We start from the raw sequence: 18,944 nt of genomic DNA on the forward strand, positions 1-18,944 counted from the left end.
CCTGTTCTGGGCTTCCTTCGATGATGAACAGCAATATGGCAGGAAGTATAAACCAAATAAATCTTCCCACCCCAGCTTGCTTTTTGGTCATGGTTTTTCGTCACAGCAATAGAAACCCTAAGGTGGGAGAGTTAGCTAACTGGCATGCGTGTCTAGAAATAAGACCGTTGACTGGTAAGTCTCTACACTGTGAAAATTGCAGCAACCTCAGCTCTTCAATGATGCGAATGCTTTGCGGTTTCCTTTCTTTTTCTGATTCTGTTTTTGCTGAGCAAAAAGATCCAGAACACAGCCCTTTGACAAACAAAGCTCCTGTCCAATGGAAACACAGGGCAAGGAAGAGACCATGACAGGTGGGGCACTGTGCCCATAGCTCAGATCTGTAGTCTGATTTTCATGATAGGCCTGTAATTTTTTTTCTTTTCTTTTCTTTTTTTTTTTTTTTTGGTTTTTCAAGACAGGGTTTCGAGACAGGTAGCTTTCGAGCCTGTCCTGAACCAGGCTGTAGACCAGGCTGGCCTCGAACTCACAGAGATCCACCTGCCTCTGCCTCCTGAGTGCTGGGATTAAAAGCATGCACCACCACCACCCAGTTGTTTGGTTTCTTTATATGTTTATTTTTATTTATTTATGATGAGGGAGCTGAGGAAGAAGTATGAGAAGAACGGAGGCAGAAAGAAGTTAAGTCGGCATCCAGACATCTCACTTAAACCTTACAGCAACACTGTGAAGACTTTATTATTAAATTTATAAACCGAGAAACCCAAGTCAACCAGTAAGGATGGACTTGACACATACGAGGACCAGTGATTATTTATGTATTTATTTTTGAGACTGTTTATCATCTCAAGTTCTGGAAAAGAATTCATCCATCAATATGCCTGGTTTATATGGTGCTGGGTAGTGAATCCAGGCAACTGTAGATGCTACAAAAAGCCTCTACCAAGCAAGCTACATCCCTAATCTTTAAAAAAAAAAAATTTTGGACTGGAGAGATGGCTCAGCAGTTAAGAGCACTGACTCCTCTTCCAGAGGACCCAGGTTCAATTCCCAGGACCCACATGGCAGTTGAGGGTTGTCTGTAACTCCTGTTCCAGGGGATCTGACAACCTCACACCAACTGCACATAAAATAAAGTTAAATAAATCATAAAAAAATATTTAAAAAATTCTACTGGGTGTAGTAGCATACACCTTTATTCTCAGCACTTAGAGGTAGGCAATCTCATGAGTTCAGGGCCAGCCTGGGCTACAATGTTGTAAGTCAGCCATGGCTACATAGTGAGGCTCAGTCTCAAAAAAAAAGCAATATCTCCACAGCATGATGGGCTGGTCCAAACATTCTTATCTCTCATAGCCTCCTGTTTAACCCTCTGTCAGCACCCTTGCTTAGCCCTTCCCAGCTCCTACAGAGTCACTAGGACAGGGTAACAGTTCTGAGAACACTTTGTTAATGGAAGGCGTAAAAATAAGAAAAATAAAGCCCTCTACAACAGAGGGGACACAGTCTCTTGACAAAACAGCCTGTATGTCAATTGTGAAGCAGAAACTACCACTGCTCATCAACCACATGGCCCCCATTCAAAGTTTACACCTGCCAAGGACTTCTGTAAAGTCTGCCTGCACAAAGTCACAAACAAAGGACTCGAAATGGCATTCAGTACTTCTGAGCTGTTCAATACGGGGAAAACACACATTTATGAATTAAGGGTGTGGTCCATGTCATGAAGAAGGGAGCCCCGTTAGCCTCAACTTGCTCATCTTCTAGGTATGGAGCCGTGGGTGTTTGTGCCTGGGGTTAATAACATGGTTATTTGTGTTTAGATAAGACTGTGTAGCTTGGCTGATTGCAGCAATAGGCACTTCATGGATAGACCATGCAGTAAATTCCTGAGTCATGTCCCTGAGTGATAGCAACCATCCTTACTGTGAGCACGGAAGTCAGAGCCAACTTTGTGCCGTACAATTCACTCCAGGATTGAGGTTGCATATCTTTTCAGCTCATACGCTTGTAAAACAGACCCGGACATTTTTGTTTTTAATACGCTTCTCGTTGGTATTTCTTACTTAATATTGTCATCAGTAATAGCCATGACCCATCCATTACAGGACTTCATGACATACACACAACTCAGACTCAATCTGTGAAACCGGCCAGTGACTTTGCGGGCATCTTTGATAAACAACCGAGTCCTCAGAACTGTTAGGATTTCAACTGTGAGGAAAATGGGAATGCAAATTTTATAAAAGTTGCTGATAAAACAAACAAACAAGCAAACAAACAAAAAAATGAACCACTTCGTCCAGTGCTGCTTTGATTTTTTTCCTTTGTGTGTCTCAGGAACCACGGCTCTGATTAGCACAGTTGCTAAAAGGCAACAATACCCAGCCAAGGGAAGGCTGGTTCTGTTTACCTTCCAAACCTCTGGGAAATCACTCCTGTTCATCTTCAGTAAGAGTAACCAAGAGGGTGCACTCAGATGTGTCCAGGTCCAGTCTTTAATGCTAGTACATGCAAGTATTTGGTTGTTGTTTATATTGTTTTTCTTTACATTGTGTGTGTGTGTGTGTGTGTGTGTGTATAGGAGAACAACTTGAAGTCAATTCTCTCCTGCCAACAGGGATTGAACAAAGGATTGGACTCAGGTTCTTGGATTTGGCATCAGTATCCTTACCACTAAGCCATATTGCCATATTAATGGCTCATTAATGTGCAATTAATGGCTCAGTTTACATTTTTTTAGACAAGTTGTGGCTTTGTAGTCTAGAGTGACCTAGGACTTATACTTGTAGCAATCATCCCCTTTCAGATTCCCAAATGCTAGGATTACAGACATGAACCACGCACTTAGGCATTCTCAAGACTGATAAAGAGTCCATACCATCATTATCAGGACCGAAGACATGGCTCAGTCTATAGGAGTACTTGCCTGACTACCATGAACAAAGATCTGAATTTGATCTAAGCAACACACAAATTTGCCAGTAATTCCAGCACTCCAGAGGCAGAGCTAGAAGGATCAGCACACCCTTGGCTATACAGTAAGTTGGAGGCCAGCCTAAGATATGTGAGACCTTGTCCCCAAAACAAACAGATGTGGGCTGGGGAGGTAGCTGAGCAAATTAAGAGAAAGCACTGCTCTTCGGGAGAACTCAAGTTCAGTTTCCGACCCCCGTACCAGGTGGCCCGCACACAATTATCTGGAATTCCATTTCCAGGGGGATCCAATGCCTCTGGCTTCCACAGGCATGCCTCCCACACCCCCCTTCCCCACACACACTTAAAAATGAAATCTTAAATAGTAACTACAATTAAACATAGAAGCATCTTAGGAACATCTATTGTCCTTTGCTTCTGTATATCTTCTTGTTCACGTGTAGATGATTAACTTCAGCATAGAGAATTTAGAAGCTCTGGTCAAAGTGGGCCTTGCCTCTCAAAGAGACCAGGGGGAGTTCTGGAGCAGAAGGCAAAGAGGATTGTAGCTGACTCACATCCAAAGGCGTCGCCTGCTCTCTCTGTCTACCTTTCTCTTCACCCACCATTACTTTTGAGGCTTGCAACTCTCCCATCTCTTGATTTTACCTGCTCCTGTGAGTAACTACACAGGAACACTGTTGGTAAGTAAAGTATGTTCCCATTTCACACTCATCTTTGTAATCCCCTGTTCTATTTTAAAACTGAGAACTCTAGTCATTGTTAAAAGTGCCAACCATGCCAGACAGTGGTGGCGCACTCCTTTAATCCCAGCACTCGGGAGGCAGAGGCAGGCGGATCTCTGTGAGTTCGAGACCAGCCTGGTCTACAAGAGCTAGTTCCAGGACAGGCTCCAAAGCTACAGAGAAACCCTGTCTCAAAAAACCAAAAAAATAAAAAATAAAAAAAAATAAAAAACAAAAAGGGGGGGCAACCCTGAAAACTTAAGTCAACAAAGATAACAGACTCCCAAAAAAGTGTCCTCTGGCTTCCATACAAAGGCCCTGGCACAGACAGACCCTACCCCTCACACAGAAAAATGAATGCAATTTAAAAATCAAAGACCATTTAAATATGTCTGTACAAACAAACGAACAAAATCTCCTCTCTTAAGGCTGTAATCTTTGTCTCTCTTTGCAAAGCAAGAAGCCAGCTTACTGTAATAAATCTCCAACATTTTTTATCCTTATGGTTAGAGCCATAAACCTCAATCCAAAGTCATCAATCTCCATTGGAAGAATTTCAGGAATTCAATTCTTCTTGTCTATTCCTTATTCCTATAAGACACGTAGGAATAAATAGGAATAAATAGACAATGGCTCCTGTGATTGATTCACTAAAAGGATCTGCATTTCCTGAGGAAGGAAGAGTTAAAGATACCTTCTGAAAACCCTAGTGATCAGAATACCAAGCTACACCTTGCTTACTCTCCAGTTCCTACATGGGTCCATATCCCCAGGCCCTGGTGTAAGTGCTCTATAAGTGTTCTTATGGGGTGTTTTTCCTCACCCTTTTTTAGCTTACTAACCCCTCCCCCCAACTTCTTAGTTTAGATTCCTGTTTTTCTGGGAAGGCTCCGTGGAATAATTTTTTTTTTTTGAGACAGGGTTTCTCTGTGGCTTTGGAGCCTGTCCTGGAACTAGCTCTTGTAGACCAGGCTGGTCTCGAACTCACAGAGATCCGCCTGCCTCTGCCTCCCGAGTGCTGGGATTAAAGGCATGTGCCACCACCGCCCGGCTGGAATAAAATTTTTTAAAAAAATTTAAAAAGAATAAACTGTGGGGTGCTCTTTTGTGTTGCCTGCACCTTCCCCTAGGAGCACTGTCACCAAGAATGTGGCTGTGTGGTCACTTGGTTACTTGTCAGTATACCCCTTCCGTCTAGGGAGCCCTGCTCAGAGGTACTGTGTTGCCAAACCCACAACAAAAACTGTGAACTATTAAGAACTATCAAGGCTCTTTGAAGGGCTAGGGGAGACTCAGTGTCCTGGTCACAATGTGTATATGTGTGTAAAGGGGATCTCTACCTGAAAGCTTTGGTTTCATACTGGGATCAGATTCGCTTGTTTTAAGAATAACTCAGGGCTGCTGATTCTTGCAGTTCTAAGCCAAGAAGCAAACCAACAAGCCAACCGTCATCAGTTTCTTTCCTGCTTTTTTTGACTCTGGTCCTCCCGAGCTAATACATTGAGCAGTTTCTAATCTGCAAAGACCTGTAACCTGTATTACTCAAGCAGAGGGCCACCTAGTCACTGCTTATCTATCCCTGCCAAAGGTGCTGAGTTCTTGCATTCTTCCGCAGGCAGAAATCTACGTGTACCTCATGAGACAGTTGCTTGAACATCAACCTGGAGGAAAACAACAGGAAATACCCATTGGGGAAAAAAAGGGTCCATGTTTATTGAGACTAACTTGAGTATTTATAGCTATCAGGGTCGATGGGCATTGGAAAAGTAAACTAAAATTATAGATAACAGGTCATGGGATTTGGCTGGACTTCAAAGAGCATTGTCATAGACTCTTACACGGATGGCTGAAAGTCTAGTTTAATGAAGAAACTGGATCTTCTCATTGAAGAGAGCCTAGACCCTTCTATGGGATCAGTGCCTTTCAGTGGGTCCCGATGCTTCTTCTAGGAGGAGTCACACCAGTGGGGACTTCCTAGAATCTTGCCTAGACACATTTCAATTCATCTACCGGCTCACAAAGACAAAGCCATCTGATACTGGTGACAAATGAAAACTGGGTGACTGATTTACTCTTGACACCATTGGCCAATATGTGCTTCAGAAAATTCAGGGGTTATCCAAGACTTTCTGTAGAAGCACAATGACTGAAGAGCAACTGACTTCTCGTGACTTAGATGTGGCCAGGCATTGCCGGTACTTAATGTTTGACTTGCTTTTCTTTTAAAAAATCTGAGGAAGAATCTCTCCAGGTCCCGAAAAATGAATTGCAGAATTAATGATTTGACAAAAATATTAATTTAATAAATTACTGCAGCTGGGTGTGGCAGCTCACACCTGTAGTTCTAGCACCAAGGAAGCTGAGGCAAGACAGCCTGGGATATAATGTGAGTTTCAGGCTCCCAGCTAGAGCTATATAAGCTATATAAGCTATATCTCTTCCCAAACTCTTCCGTTTTTCTTGTTCTCTATAGAATGATTTCTACAGATGCTAGCTGACAAATTAAATTCTGTCACCTTGGTAAACAGTCCAAGCAAAAGCTATAAGCGTTGGGGCAAATGAGAAACAATACCAAAAAAAAAAAAAGCATAAAAAGTCAATTACACTCAGCTCTATCCCTTAAATTCTTGTACATTTCTTTTTGTCATTTGTAAAATGTCTTCTTTTACAATTTTAATGATCTCAAAATTACTTAAAAGCATATTATTATAATGAAGAAAAGCCATGTAGCTCCGGGGAAGGACTTTCCTAAGATGAATAAATGCAATTACAAGTAGGAAAAACTTGGTTGGACATGACCAAAGGCAGCGCAATCTCAGCCCAAGGTTAATGGCTGTCTGATGGTGTGCAGGAAGGGTGAGGAGCAGCTAGAGTGTCTAATGGGCTGAGCAGCCTAGATGCAGGCTCTTAGCCATCTCCAGACTCATTGCTGAGAGCAGCCATGGATCAGATAGTTGCCTAGAACTCATAGGAGAGTTTTTGTACAAAGCTGAAGAGATCCAATGGGACAAGCCTGAATATTTTACCCCAATGTCCTGAACTTCTAACATTTATTTTTTATTTTTATTTTTTTTAAAGATTTATTTATTTATTATGTATACAACATTCTGCCTCCATGTATGCCCACATGCCAGAGTAGGGCACCAGATCTCACTACAGATGGTTGTGAGCCACCATGTGGTTGCTGGAATTGAACTCAGGACCCCTGGAAGAGCAGCCAGTGCTCTTAACCTCTGAGCCATCTCTCCAGCCCTCTAACATTTATTTTTAAAACTTCACTCACCCCTCCAGGACAGTGGTTCTCCACCTTCCTAATGCTGTGACCTTTTAATACAGTTCCTCATGTTATGATGACCTCCAACGGTAAAATTATTTTCTTTGCTACTTCATAACTGTAATTGCTACTGTTATGAATTGTAATGTGAATATCTGATATTTCTGATGATCTTGGGTGACATCTGTGAAAAGGTCATTGAACTACCCCAAAGGTAGACTGGAATGCTTTTACACACATCTCTTGTGTTGGGAGCAGGGCATTGCTTGGTATATCTATGTAAGAAGCATGTTTTGCTTAATCTAGCTTCTCACTAATAGATGTTTCTTCTCTGTTAGAAAGCGAAAAGAAAACAGACATGGTTCGTCTTGTGAGGTGAATAACCAAGGAAAGAAATTGCCATTAAAAAGATTGAAAGAGCATTTATATCTATGCGAAAATAATTTTAAGCTATTGAACATGAACACAAAGTTCAAATGAATGAAGAGAGTTAGAAAAAAATATCTACAACAAATCACGACAAATTTAAAATGTAAAACTTGTTTAGCATTTTTGATAATCAAAAAATGCAAGGTCATTAATGTGGTTCACACCTGTAATTCCAACACACTTAAGAGGCTGAGGCAGGAGGATTGCCATGAGAAGGCCAGTTTAGGCTATGCCAGACTGGCGATTGAATAATATTCTGTGTTTTAAAAAGATCAAATCGGGCTGGAGAGATGGCTCAGAGGTTAAGAGCACCAGCTCCTCTTTCAGAGGATCTGGGTTCAATTCCCAGCACCCACATGGCAGTTCACAACTGTCTGTAACTCCAGTCCCGGGGAATCTGAGACCATCACACCAACGCACATAAAATAAAGCTTAATAAATCATAAAAAAAGATCAAATCAAATCAGTGGTGTATCATTGAACACAACTGACAAAAAAAAATGAGTAAATAAAACATGCCCTTCAAGAAAGAGGTGAAGCATTTGTAGGATAGGTTTATTTCTATAGTGTGGGTAGTTTTGTTTGGCTTTTTTTTTTTTTTTTTTTGGTTTTTCGAGACAGGGTTTCTCTTGGCTTTTTTTTTTTTTATTCAATTCTTTCTAAATTGGTCTGGAAAGGGTTTTGACACCACCGTTATTATCTTCAAACCACTAGATTCCTGGGAATTTATACAAAGGTTCAATTTATCCTAAGATTATTCCAAGGGAGAAACACCCCATAATTTTCAGCCTTATTCAAAAAAGAAAAAAAAAGAGAGTGCTAATCCTAGGTCTACGGTTAGATAACATCACAGTCGGGTGCATTATTACCCATAATGTTAGTCATCAAATTTATATTGCACTGTAGGAATGTACCAAATGTTAAGTGAAGAAAGGGATAAGTTTACCATTATCTGCACATAACAGCAACAGTCATGATCAAAATGAATATTCACGTGAGATATGGAGCAAATACACACACACACAGAGTAATTTATATACAAAGAAAATTCTTTGCTTTTAAAGTTTTCAATAATAGAGATGTAAAAAATCTTAGACAATTTTTTAATCATGGGAAAGGTCAAGAAGGACGGGTTTTAATATAAATCAGGTGGAATTACAGCGAATGAAAGATGAAATCTGACAGTGGAGACTGTAGCCCCCACCAGCTCCTAGTAGGAGCTCCAGATGCAAGGTAATCTTTTTCTGGTTCTTATCCAGAAAGAAATGCTTGAGTTGAAGGGTACTCAGGACATTTCAGGTTACTGTAAACCAAAAGAGGAAAATACCCAAGGCCTCAGAAAGAATTTCCTATTTTCACATACCTCTTATTAAATAAATGTTTTCAAAATGCTATTTTTTTTTAGAGAAAGGAATTGTAAGTAATTTAGGGCCAAATTTTGTTTCTTCCATTTTGTTTACAATAATTATGCACAAATAAACATTTTCAAGAATAAGCACGTAGATTTTCATGTTCTAAGAGGACAAGCCACTTTTTAATATTTATCACGACTTTTCCAAAAACTATTTCTTATGATAGTGTTAGGATTTTTAGTTAGAGAGCCGGGGGGTGGTGTGCCGTAGACAGCAGGCTGCCTGGCCAGCATTCACGAAGCCCTGGGTTCGGTTTTCAGCACCGTACAAACTTGGTTTGGTGGCCATGACTGTTGATCCCAGAATTAAGAAGGCGGAGCGAGGAGGACTGGCAGATGAAAGTCAGCCTCAGCTACATCTGGGAGTTCAAGACCTGAATGACTGAGCTACACGAGCGCTGCCTCAAAGTGAACAAACAAGCAAATGAACACAAGAAACAAAAGCTGGGTGTTGTGAACACACACGGGCGACGCCCACCTCGGCAGCCCTGGGAGACGGAAATCGATGCTCATTCTTCTCAACTTCCAAGGAACCCTTAGTAGGCCAGGCACCATGCGCTAGGTCGTATGGCCTGCCAGTGACTGAGTCTGGTATAAAAACTAGGATTTCTGGAGCTGTCTCTCTGGAATGGTATTATTTGTTCGTCCACAGACTAACTATAAAGAACAAAGAAATTCTGCTCGTTCTTCCAGTAGTAGTCAAATACTGTGTTTTCTGTGGTAAGGGCTTTCTCAAGAAAGCTAAGTGCCAGAAATTTGTGACAACTGTAGATGACAAACATAGAATCCCCTGAACCCCATTTTCTGGGAGACTATATTATGTCAGCTCAAGTAAACTAGGGAAGGGGGAAATTTGAAATGAGTTTGTTTTAAATCCATATAAACCTTCATAAAAACATGATTTAGATTAAGGGAAACCAAAAACATTTAAAGCAATCTGGCTGACTTTAGTGTATTTTTTATAGTTTTTTTTTTTTTGAAGAAAGATCGGAAAAACTCACAATGTTTTAAAAGTAACTGAGGGTGGATGGAAATTTCCCCAACAGTTCTTCTTCTCTTCCTGGGCTCCAAAGCTCAGTCATTCAGGGACAAAGTCTAAGGGACACCAGACATCCTTGTGAGCACAGGTATCCTGGAGGATGGAGAGGAAACTGAGCAAAAAGTGGTCCTTAGACTCCAGCCCGGAACCGGGTGAAGTCTGATTGATTCATTAGTTGACTAATTAAAGAGGGGCTTCTATAAGTATCTCTCATAAACCGTTGAGGCAGAAGAGACCCGATACTTAATCAAGTCTAAACCTCAATGTTCTATTTCTGGAGACAGGTCACAGCTCCTTCCAGTGGACTTTGAATTCACTAGGCCTTAAGAAAAAAAAAAAATGAAAGAAAGAAAGAAAATAGTGCATACAACACTTGCCTGCTGACTCAGCACTTTCTAAGCCGACTCAGTGGAAAGACAGACAGAGGACTCAGAGTCTGAGGAAATCCTCACTCAGCCAAATCTATCCCATATGAGAGGAGAGACTTAATGAGAATCAGCCCAGAGCCTTTGGCAGGCAGCTGCAGGAATGTACGGGATTTATAGCCAGCCTGGGCTGCTGAGGTCCCCCTCCCCAGCCCCATCTTAGCCTCTTCATTCTGTATTACAAAAGTCTGCATGAACAAAATTTCAGCTTCAGCTAATAAAAGCAAAGAAAAAAAGGAGCTTACCAACTACTTTACTGCAAGTTTGCAATGCCCTGGGGGAGACAAGGGCATAAGAAAACGAATACTTTGGGTTTCATGATTTCTAGGACCTTAGGGACACCCAAATAAGCTTCACCCAGGACCGGGACAAACTGATAAACTGAGAACAAAGAGGGGCCAAGGTGCCCTGCTTTTGATCCCCCCCCCCCTTTCTTTCTTTACAGCGATAGACTGGCCTCATGGTGGGAGGCCATCTTTGTCAAGGTGATGCCTGGCTCCTTAGCCAGATAGAGTCCAAAGTGTTTTCTCCTACATGTTGGCTTCCCTGTAGCTATGATGTTTAAGACAAACTCACAAGTAACTTATTGATCTGATCTTGAAACCAGATACCAGACAATGGCAGATATCTTGAAACCAGATACAGATAAAGTCAAATTCCTTCTTCACTCATCTCTTGATGCATTTTCACCCCAAGGAGGCTTTTACCGCTGTAGCAGTCTGATGGGTGTTTGCATTTCCTGTTCTGCTATCTGTAAACACCACAGTAGCCTGCGTGCTGACTTTAATCTCAGCACTGGGGAGGTAGAGACTAGAGGACGAGGACTTAAGGCCACCCTTAGCTACATATTCAGTTCAAAGCCCATCTGGTCCAGACGTGACCATGTCCCCAAAACCATTAACTTACAGAGAGTTAAAATGTGACAAGCCAAAGCCACAGTGAGGGATTGTCCCTCGTTTGCTTGCCTGTTACCATGGTAAACACCATGACCAACAACAGCTTCGGGAAGGAAAGGATTTACTTCAGTTTACATTTCCAGTTAAAAGTCCTGACCGAGGTCAGGGTAGGAAACCCGAGCAGAACCCATGGAGGACCACTGTTTATTGACTTGGGATTCTGGTTTCTGTTTATACATATTTTTGCTTCTTTATTTTGCTTTATCTTCTACCCGGCGTTTCCTTATATAACAGCCCTGGCTGTTCTGGAACTTGCTTTGTAGACCAGACTGGCTTCGAACTCACACTAAGCCATTCACCTCTGCCTCCCCAGTACTAGGATTAAAGGTGTGAGCCACCACACCTGGCATTTTCTTTCTTTCTTTTTTTGTTTTTTTCGGGGGGGGGGGTGGTTAGAGACAGGGTTTTTCTGTGGTTTTGGAGCCTGTCCTGGAACTAGCTCTTGTAGACCAGTCTGGTCTCGACCTCACAGAGATCTGCCTGCCTCTGCCTCCCGAGTGCTGGGATTAAGGGCGTGCGCCACCACCGCCCGGCTTCACACCTGGCATTTTCTAACACTTCTTAAACCCTCTTACCTAGGGGTAGTGCTACACAGCAGGCTATGTCCTCCCATATCAATCAATCAATCAATCAATCAATCAATCAACCAAGACAATCTCTCATAGGCTAATCTGACTGAGGCAATTCTTCATCCGACATTCCCTCTTCCCACTTGACCATAGGTTACAACAATTTGACAAAACTAACCAAGATGTCTATTTTAGCCAGTTAAACAGCCACATCTCTTACTTTCCTCTGCATGTGGTGTAACATCATTCTTGCTTCCAAAACTAAAAACTACTCTGTAAGAGGAATAACTTCAAGGAGGTCTACAGCAACCCTGTCAAGGCTACCTTTCCTGTTTACCTTCCCTACAATCCTTTCTGGGGTAGTTTTTATCATTAGCTCTCCTATTCACCTCCACCCTGTCTCTCAGTAATTCCAGTTCAAAATGATGTCACAACTCTTCATGAACTTTCTGACACATTTGTGATGATTATTATTTAATAACTGTTTTGATTTTAGGTTCACAGGTAGGCTTGCTAACCACTTGTATTTCCATTTTTTTCATCATTTCCACTATTGTGTCTGACACCACTGTCTCACAAGCAAATATTTAGGGTTAGTGGGGAGACACAGTTTGTTAAATCAAAACGTTACCATTTTAAACAGAAGAACACAAGCACAAGCTCTTCCACTCTCAAATGTTTATTTCTTCTAAAAATACGTTTCCCAACACAGTGTTGTCATTGAACTTTTGACCATATGGTGGGTTACAGTAAAATGGGGCTACAGCTCAGTGACAGAGCACTTAACCTGGCCAGCTTGACAGCATAGGCCCAATCCCTAATACTGCCAAAAATAATTTATTTTTAAAGAAAGAAATGGGAGGTTTCAATGCATATTTTCTTGGTGGTGTTATAACTGCTTAAAATAGTTTTGCATTAGTTTCCCTTGCTTCCTATACTCTAGAGCTAATAGGAAGCGTGATTGTGAACTGCAGGTGGGTGAGCTGGCTGGAGGAGGTGCCTGGCTTTCATATTGTTCCCAGTTTCTAATTTTATCAAATTGCAGGGCTTGTGTTTGGGGGACTTGATGAGCTATGCTTCATGATGTAATGTTTGGCCTGATTTTGTAAGTGTTCCACACATGCCTCCAATGATTTATACTATTTGTTTTTATTACATGCAAACATCTACAAAGTCAAAGTTAATTGTTTTATTATATATTTATTTTTAAACAGGTATTGCACTATGACGCAAGATGGCTTTGAACTCATGATCCTCCTGTAACCTCCTAGGTGCTAGGTAATAAGAGGTCTGCACTGCCACCACCCCAAATTTGTTTTACTAACATTTTCTATACATATTTTCAGTATTTATATTTTGGGGGGGTTGAACCCAAGGCCTTAAACATGCTAGGCAAGCACTCTATCGCCGAGTGGCCCTCCCCAGCCATCTCCTTGAAGCAGGTGTCACCTACGTAACCTGACTTTGCCAGCTACTTGTTTGTCCTTTGCATTTCTACCAGTTGTTGTTCTAAATAGTTCCATGTTCATAAACATCATATTTCCTTCAAAGCGTTCTTTTCTCCCTCTTCAGTGACAATGCCATGGACATTGAAGGTGACCTGAGAGACACAGTGTAAAGCAGAGGTAACGAATATGTCTAGTAGCATGCCTTCATTGAAAGGAAAAAACACGTGGATGTCGGCTGTGACCTTTGATGCCTGTTCTGGCGATGCAGAGGCAGGTGAATCTCTGCAAACGAGCCTATTCTACATAGTGAGATCTAGGACGAGCCTATTCTACATAGTGAGATCTAGGACAGTCAGGGCTACATAGAAAGACCCTGTTTCAACACACACACACACACACACACAGAGAGAGAGAGAGAGAGAGAGAGAGAGAGAGAGAGAGAGAGAGAGAGAGAACATGAGCAAGCCATGGCTACATAGAGAGACCCTGTTTCAACACACACAAACACAGAGTCAGGGCTACATAGAGAGATAGAGAGACCCTGTCTCAACACACACACACACACACACCTCTACAACAGCACCACACAAACCCACTTGGGTCTCCATTGTTTTCGTGGCTGTAGATAGCCGTAAGGCTGATGCTATAGCCTTGTTCGGCCAGTGTCCATTAATTAGTCAGGCCAGCTTCCCCAGCACCGTTATCGTCTTTCCGGATTCATCTCCAGAAAGGTCTGTTTAATTTATAAACAGTCCCCTTTAGGTATCGTTTCCAGTGACCTCACATTATGGCTGTTCTCAGGTGATTTACTAGCAATGCAATACTTCAGTTTCTTCCATGGGAAAATACATGCAAAGGCCACCAACTAGGCTGTGGGAAGACTTGGCACAAAGTACGTTACGACTCTTCGTGACTGGCCGTTAAAACAAGTGTTCAGAATGTATTCTTTCTTTTTAAGCTCAGGAAAAAAAACACACCCAAATCATTATTCATAAAGAAATTTAAAATATTTTTTTTGCTTTCTTACTTTATTTAAAACATTCTCACTTCCTTTTCCATCTTTTAGCACATCAAAGGGAGTTTATTTTCATTTGTAGGCCATTAAATTACCACTCTGGGATTTGAGACTTTAAAGGGCTTATCTTAGGCCTGTCACATGACATTTGCATGACTGTCATCAGACTGAGTTGACCAACTGACCTAGGTCAGAGCAGGCGCCAGAATACAGATCTCTACAAAGTATGCACAGATAAATTTATATTTACAAAAGATTAAAACACTAAAATCCTACCCCCGCTGGGTGTGGGGAAGCACGCCTTTACTTCAGCAGGCAGAGGTAGGCAGACGCGTGAGCACCAGACTGGCTCAGGAAAGAAGTTCAAGGACAAGCATGCATTATCTTAATTCTTACCGATGCGTGGTGCGCAGGTAAATTAGCACTTCAGTTAAAACAGTCTGTTCAGGAGACGCGAGGAGAATGACTTGCCCACTTTTCTACCAAGCGACACCTCCTCCATTGTAATCCTCAAAGTCTCTGTCTTCCTACCACACAGCTTCACTTCCCTTACTTAGTTTTGTTTTTCGAGACAATGGTTCTTTGTGTAGTACTGGCTGAACTAACTGGGTAGACCAGGCTGGCCTCAAACTCAAAGAGATTCGCTTGCCTCAGCCTCCCAAACTACAACTTCATCTGAAAAAGAACAGAGTTGGGCAGGCGAGATAGCTGTCAGCTGAAGGTGCTCACCACAAAGCCTGATGATCTGCGCCTGATCCCTAGGGCCCATTGGTGGAAGTAGCAGGTTGACCTCTGACCTCCACATATGCCTGGTGGCGTATGCACACACAGAGACATGCACACATCTATACATCCAGTGAAGGAGTAAAAGTATAACAAGAAACTTAAAGAACAGAGTTGCTTCTTCAAGAAACTATTTCACCATTTTATCTCGGAAGGGATTCAAAGCATAACTTGGTATTTTAATTTTTACAAGTATCTTCCTGATTGCCAGTGACCTTAAGAAAAAGTCAACAGGGTCTGAGAACCAGACAATGTATTGCAGATTAAAAAAACTGATCTACTTTCCTACGAAAGAGAATAAAGGAATGGAGCATAACATTGACTTAAATTCCTTACAGTCCTTTGTTTATAGTCTCTTGTGGAAGACCACAAATTGGTCAATGTCTCTCTAGCTCTATCAGTTCCATGGGGAGAGAGCAGGTTCTAAAGGAAATACTTAGAAGCCTTTATGTTCTCAGTAGGATATGGAGAGCCACCTCTTTAGATGCCAGGGAATTGCTAAGCTGTTTCGGACTCTCGGAACCTGCAAACTCTGGCCAGTGGGCTGGCTCTGAGATTTGTCAGAACAGAGCCAGGCCCATTGATTGTTTCTTGTGCCACCAATGACTGTGTGCCCTACGGACAAAAGATCCTCCCACCTAAAACACTCAGCATCAGAAAAAAAAAATCTGCCAAACTTTGCATTTACCATTTACTGACTGCCCTTCATGGCCAACTTGGAGCTGAGCCGGGTCTGAGCCCCGTGATCAGCAACCCTGTGAGCCAGCTGAGAACAGTACTAATAGAGTCGTCTGCAGGGACTTTACATCATTACAGGTTGCAGCATGGCTCATCTATGCTCCATCCTCCCATCCCTTCCCGTATGGCCTTTTTGTGTAGAAAAACATTGCATGATGTCTCAGGGTTAAGAATTAAAAGTCTGTGTTTTCAATCTTTTAACATCTAGAACAAACCCCTTATCTCTGGAGAATGCTTAATCTTCACGGAGGGCAATGGTGGCTGCTGACATTAACCGTCGGGTGGTGCACTGTCTGGAAACAACCTACCAGAAGATCCACAATTAATTGTTCTTTATAATAACATGTTGGATTTTCTAGAAGCTGTATTTCTTTTTTCCAAGACAGGGTTTCTCTGTATAGTTTTGGAGCCTATCCTGGAACTTACTTTGTAGACCAGGCTGGCCTCGAACTCACTGAAATCCTCCTGCCTCTGCCTCTGGAGTGCTGAGATTAAAGGTTTGTGCCACCACTGCCTGGCTTAGAAGCTGTATTTTAATGTCAATATAATGATAAATATAATGATAAGAAAATAACATATAAATTTTATTTTTAAAAATAAAAATAATTACAATCTTAATTAAATTATAAGTTAAAAATATAACCTTAGTTGGGCGGTGGTGTTATATGCCTTTAATCCCAACACTTGAGAGGCAGAAGCAGGTGGATCTCTGTGAGTTTGAGGCAAGCCTGATCTACAATAGCTAGTTCCAGGACAGCTAGGACTGTTGCACAGAGAAACCTTGTTTCAAAAACTAAACCAAAACAAAACTTACCTTAATCCTCCGTGTTTAAATAAAACACCTTAATTTTTTAAATTTTAAAAATTATGTGATAAATTTGTTATCTGGTTTTTCTTAAAATAACAAAAATAGGGAACAAACAAACCACACACAGCCACAAAAGAACCCTCCTCCTAAATTCTTTAAGAGTAGCGGGGGAATGCTGAAGTAGTTCTCTGTGAGTGGGTCAGATTGTGCTGGACTGATCATCAGGAGAAGCAAATCCATCACTGATGACGATAGCCTGGTTTGTGCATCATTTAAAAATTGATCCTCTATGTGACTAAACAACAGACGTATTTCTAGATGATGAATCTTTGATGGACCAGTAGTTGAGCATCACAAACCGGAAGATTCAACTCCCTAGCACTCAGGGAAGGGCAGAGCCCCGGAGACAGGAGAAAGATGAGCAGCTTCCAGGCAGAGGAGTGGGGAAGATGATTACCAAGTGGTGAACAAAGGATTTTTACTATAGTGACGCTATTCCACAGGATGACACATGGCTGACTGGGCATCATTGCATACTTGCCAAAGCACCAAGAATGAATTGAAGCCGGGTATGGTGACACATGCATATGATCCCAACACTCGAGGCTGAGGACGGAGGATGGTGACCCTGTCTCTGACCAACAACAATGACAATAAACTAAATCCATCCCAATATAAACTACAAAGCTGAGTTATGATGATAAATCTGTTGGGGGTGTTGATAATGCAGGAGACTACATAAGGGCAGGGAAATGCATAGTATAGGAAATCCAGACAACACTAAAAGTTGATTTATTATTATGATTATTATTACTATTATTATTCTATAACTAAACATGGGGCTGGTGAGATGGCTCTATGCATAAAGGTTCTTCCAGTCAAGCCCAATGACCTGAATTCAATCTTTCCTCATGAAGGAAGGAGAGGATGAAATGTCTATAAGCCACCCTCTCACTTCCACATGTGTGCCATGGTGCCTTTGCATGCGTACACACACATACACATGGACAAACACACACAAACACACATGTGCATGGGCACACACACAATAAGTAAGGGTACATTGTAAAGGAGAACACACAGCAGGTGGAAGGTGCAGGCCTGCAATCCTAGCACTCAGGAGGCAGAGGAAGGAGAACGTGGACATTTGTGGCCAACAATTTCCAGACCAGCCAGGGTTACATATTGGGAACTAAATTCAAGAAAAGGAAGGAGGAAATGAAGACAGGAAGGAGAGAGAGAAAGAGAACCGCCTAACAAAAGCTACCATTCTAGTTCCCCCTCACACATATTATGAATATACATTTTTTTTTTTAAATGGCACCTCTGGAACAAGAAGAAGGAAAAAGTTTCCAGTCTTTTCAGAAGAACAGGCCCTCAGCAAGATAGAGAACTTACTTCACAGCCAGGCTGTATTTCCCAGGAACAGGTTTCCTCGGGAGGAAGCAGCCCCCTTTGGAAAGCATGGTCACCGAGGCATGATTGACACAGGGCAGGCTCAAAGTCTGGGTCCGCGGGAGGGAGGTGCAGCCCAGAAGGGCCAGAGTACTTCAAACTGGGGCTCTGGTGTTTGTCCACACTGACCATGGGGCTCTTGATCCATCTTCGTACCTGAGGAGCACGGAAGGAAAGAGAAGAGAGTCACATTCGCGGCGGTTGTCATTTACAGTGCGAGGATGGGGATTTGGTGAGGTAGAGACTTGTGGAAGGAAAGTCTCTATCTCCAGCGGGCACTCGTTCTAAACCGGCCAATGCTGGACAGCGGCTTGCCAGCAGTGGGAAGGTTGGAGCCGTTCATTTCATCTCCTCAAGTATCTCCTCAATTATATAATTAAGATAATGATATTTTCTCTCATGCTGTAGCATTTACATTTTCATCGTACTCTGTTATTATTATTATTTGCAGCACTGGGAATTGAATGCAAGACCTTGTACAGGCTAAGAAAACGCGATACCATCTTAGGACAAGAATGCTTTCATTTAATTAACATTTTGAAGGGGAAGTGCTTATTAGGCTTACAGTGTAAGCAGATCCCGGCCAGCATGGCAGGAGGGCATCCTGACAAGGGGCTTCATGGTACCTATGCCGCTAGCTCTCTATGCCTCCCTAGGGATCGACAGAACAAGAAGCGGAGAACAGATGGGAAAGGGGACTGGGTCCGAGTTGGTGGTACAACCCTGTTTTCCTTGTTACTTGGGAAACTGAGACAGAAAGATCAAAAGTTCAAAGGCAGCCTATGCTACAGAGAATGTTCCAGTCCAGGATGGGCAGGTTAGTGAGACCTTGTTTCCAAATAAGCATTTCAGCTGGGTGCGCAGTCCCAGTTCGGGAGGCTGAGCCATGAGCAGCACCGAGTTCAAGGCTGGCCTGAGCTACGAAGTAAAAT

At 42.2% G+C, this 18,944-nt stretch overlaps 1 protein-coding gene across 1 annotated transcript in view; it reads right to left on the reverse strand.

Annotated features, from left to right (window-relative positions):
- Sgk1 (serum/glucocorticoid regulated kinase 1) overlaps nucleotides 1-18,944 on the reverse strand; it is a 114,868-nt gene that overhangs the window by 52,196 nt on the left and 43,728 nt on the right. Inside the window, exon 2 of the mRNA XM_075947785.1 lies at nucleotides 17,956-18,168. Coding sequence (XP_075803900.1) covers nucleotides 17,956-18,168 — 213 coding nt within the window. The remainder of the gene's footprint in view (nucleotides 1-17,955; nucleotides 18,169-18,944) is intronic.

This window comes from Microtus pennsylvanicus, chromosome 1 (genome assembly GCF_037038515.1).
Source record: "Microtus pennsylvanicus isolate mMicPen1 chromosome 1, mMicPen1.hap1, whole genome shotgun sequence".
Taxonomy (NCBI): Eukaryota; Metazoa; Chordata; class Mammalia; order Rodentia; family Cricetidae; genus Microtus; species Microtus pennsylvanicus.